The sequence below is a fragment of the Colobus angolensis genome, unplaced genomic scaffold (assembly GCF_000951035.1).
Source record: "Colobus angolensis palliatus isolate OR3802 unplaced genomic scaffold, Cang.pa_1.0 Scaffold42, whole genome shotgun sequence".
In the NCBI taxonomy this organism is placed as follows: Eukaryota; Metazoa; Chordata; class Mammalia; order Primates; family Cercopithecidae; genus Colobus; species Colobus angolensis.
Window position 1 is genome coordinate 4,734,472 of NW_012117599.1, and position 3,395 is coordinate 4,737,866.

The following is a 3,395-nucleotide window of genomic DNA, read 5'->3' on the forward strand; positions in this document are numbered from 1 at the left end:
CCGCGCCCGGCCTATTTATTGATTTTTTTAAATTTTTGAGACAGGGTCTTGCTCTGTCACCCAGGCTGGAGTGCAATGGTGTAATCTTGGCTCACTCCAGCCTCTGCCTCCCGGGTTCAAGCGATTCTCGTGCCTCAGCCTCCTGAGTAGCTGGGACTACAGGCATGCGCCACCATGCCCGGCTAAGTTTTGTAGTTTTAGTAGAGATGGGGTTTCACCATGTTGCCCAGGCTGGTCGTGAACTCCTGACCTCAAGTGAGAAGTGATCCAGCCGCCTCCCAAAGTTCTGGGATTACAGGCGTGAGCCACCACGTCCGGCCAAATATAAATTCTTGAGTCAGGAATTCGAAGTTTTTTTTTTTTTTTTTTTTTTTTAAAGAAGCAGGTTGAATTTCCATAACGTTCAACCAAAGTACCTAGAGTTGCAAATACTGGTGTTACTCATCTTCATGGAGCACTTTTTTTTTTAACCCAGCATGACTGAGGTATGATTGACCAAAACAATTGAATATATTTAAGATATACAACATGGAGATTTAATATAGGTACAATGTGAAATGATTACCACAATCCAATTAATTAACCACTCATCATTTCACGTGGCTACCCTTACTGTGGTAAGAATCCTTAAGATCTACTTTCCTCGCAAATTTCAGGTATACAATACATTATTATTCACTGGAGTTACCATGTTCTACATTAGGTCTTCAGAACTTACCCATCTTATAACTGAAAGTTTGTATCCTTGGCCAACATCTCCCATTTCCACCCCTGCCCCCGATAACCACCATTCTATTCTCTGTTTCATGGATCACTTTAAGTTAATAAGACAAGTAAAATTCGACTGAGCACGTTGGCTGAAGCCTGTAATCCTAGCATGTTGGAAGGCTAAGGCTGGAGGATCACATGAGGCCAGGAGTTTGAGACCAGCCTGGGCAACAGAGTGAGATCCCATCTCTACAAAAAAGAAATTAGCCAGGTGTTGTGGTGCACACCTGTAATCTCAGCTACTAGGGAGATGGGCGGGAGGATCATTTGAACCCAGGAGTTCAAGGTTACGGTGAGCTATGATTGTACCGCAGCACTCTAGCCTGAGTAACGAGTGAGAGCCTGTCTCCAGAAAAGTAGATTAAGATAAGACTTAAGTAAAATTGGTTTTCAGATTTTTTTTTTTTTTTTGAGACAGAGTCTTCGCTTTGTCGCCCAGGCTGGAGTGCAGTGGCACGATCTCAAGGCACCCGCTACCACGCCCAGCTAATTTTTTGTATTTTTAGTAGAGATGGGGTTTGACCATCTTAGCCAGGATGATCTCGATCTCCTGACTTCATGATCCACCTGCCTCGGCCCCCCAAAGTGCTGGGATTACAGGCGTGAGCCACCACACCCGGCCTGGTTTTCAGATTTTAATCACGTGTCCAATTAGCAGAACTCTCTGCCTTGATGTTCTTTAAGCAAAGCCATTTGTTGTAGAATCTCTTGGGTAGTCCTTTGGTTCTGCCTGGGCTCTTCTCTGAAGTAGGCAAATACATCACTTGATTTTGCTTCACTTGGTCTCAGACCACAGGAATTTCGCTGATTTTAAGAGTGAATTCAGTATTAGAGCTGAGTCTTCAGTTACTGATTGTTTATTATCTGGTGCTTTACTTTTTTTTATTAGTTGGAACAAATGGGTAAGTTCTAGGGTATCACCATACATTTATTCTTTGACCCCAATAGATTGAGATACTGGACATGAGGCTGAAGAGTTTATTAAAATTGAATTTAATGGTTAGATTGCCAGCAGGTCTGTGGAAATTATTTCCTTCAAATTTTTCATGCTGATTTCCTTCCTGGGAAATTGTCCAAACTGGGAAATTGTAGTCATCAGAGGATAGGTTTATTCTTTGTATTTTTGAGACAAGGTCTTGCTCTGTCTCGTAGGCTGGAGTGCAGTGACATGATCATGGTTCGCTGCAGCCTTGAACTCCTGGGCTCAAGCGATCCTGCCACTTCAGCCTCCCAAAGAGCTGGGATTATAGGCACGCACCACCACTGTACCCAGCGAATTTTTATTTTTTAGTTTTATTTTTATTGTTGAGACAGTCTCACTGTTGCCCAGGCTGGAGTGCAGTGGCGTGATCTTAGCTGTCTGCAACCTCTGCCTCCCAGACTCAGGTGATCCTTACACCCCAGCCTCCTAAGTGGCTGGGACCACAGGCACATACCATCCTGCCTGGCTGATTTTTCATCATGTTGCCCAGGCTGGTCTGGAACTGCCGGGCTTAAACAATCCACCCGCGTTGGCTTCCCAAAGTGCTGGGATTACAAGTGTGAGCCACAGCACTTGGCGTACCCAGGTAATTTAAAAATTTTTTGAGATGAGGGTCTCACTGTATTGCCCAGGCTGATCTTCATCTCCTAGCCTCAAGTGATCCTCCTGCTTCAGCCTCCCAAAGTGTTGAGATTACAGGCGTGATACATTGTGCTGGGCCAAATTTTGATAATTATATTTTCTACTTAGAATAGACTAGCTTGATGGCCTTAGGGTGAGGGGACCTTTGCAGCACAATGCCTCAGGTGATTTGCTTTTTCTTTACCACGTAGAATTGGAATGGAAACTGTCTGAATCTGGAGCAATTATGACGGACCTGGAGGAAAACCCCAAGAAGCCGATTGAAGATGTGTTGCTGTCCTCAGTGCGGCGCTCTGTCCCCCTGAGGAGGGGCAGCAGTTCCGAGGGTGACTGAGGCTACAGCTGCTCTCACATGCCAAACTTTCTTGTGACACATTGTCTGGATTTTTTAAAAAAAGAAAAAGCAAGAATGAATCCTTCCGTTTTTTAGTTTTGTATAAATTATGTTTCAAATCTTTACATTTTAGAAATAATCATTGCTGGAAATTCTGTTAAATATTTTGGAACTCTTTTTTTTTTAATTACAGTATTTCCTCTAAAAAAATTAAAACCAGCCATTTGTATGGCAAATGTCTGTTTTCCTCATTTATATTTTAAGCCATAAAACCTAGTCACTATTTTTTGACATATAACGATAAAAAAATACAGTTTTAAATGTGAATAAATTATGCAGTGGAAAATTGCAAACTAAGCCTTATAGATACAATGTTTATTTTTATTTTATAAAGACAGCAATGAGATTCTTAACGCAAAATACAGGAATGGTCTCTAGGACAAAAGAATCTTAGTATTTTTTGAAGAAACAGACAATTTTTGTGAAACATTCCCGTATCGAAGCAATAACTGAAAGGTTCCAGTTAACTGCCATATTTGGTTAAATGTGTTTTCTTGCTAAAATAGTTAATCTCAGACTGTTAACTAATTTTTTTTGAGATAGAGCTTTGCTGTGTTGCTGAGGCCGGAGTGCAGTGGCACAATCTCAGCTCACTGCAACCTCCGCCTC

The 3,395-nt window shown here is 42.1% G+C and overlaps 1 protein-coding gene across 2 annotated transcripts in view; it reads left to right on the plus strand.

Moving 5' to 3' along the window:
• The window catches only part of PDCL3 (phosducin-like 3), a 15,396-nt gene extending 12,434 nt beyond the window's left edge, over positions 1–2,962 (plus strand). The window contains exons 6-7 of one of the 2 annotated variants that reach the window (XM_011956580.1): positions 2,584–2,647; positions 2,699–2,747. In XM_011956580.1, the coding sequence (XP_011811970.1) occupies positions 2,584–2,647; positions 2,699–2,726 (92 nt within the window). In that variant the 3' untranslated portion in view covers positions 2,727–2,747. Of the gene's footprint in view, positions 1–2,583 lie in introns of both variants that reach the window. The other variant, XM_011956579.1, reaches the window with a different exon arrangement.
• The last annotated feature ends 433 nt before the right edge of the window (positions 2,963–3,395 follow it).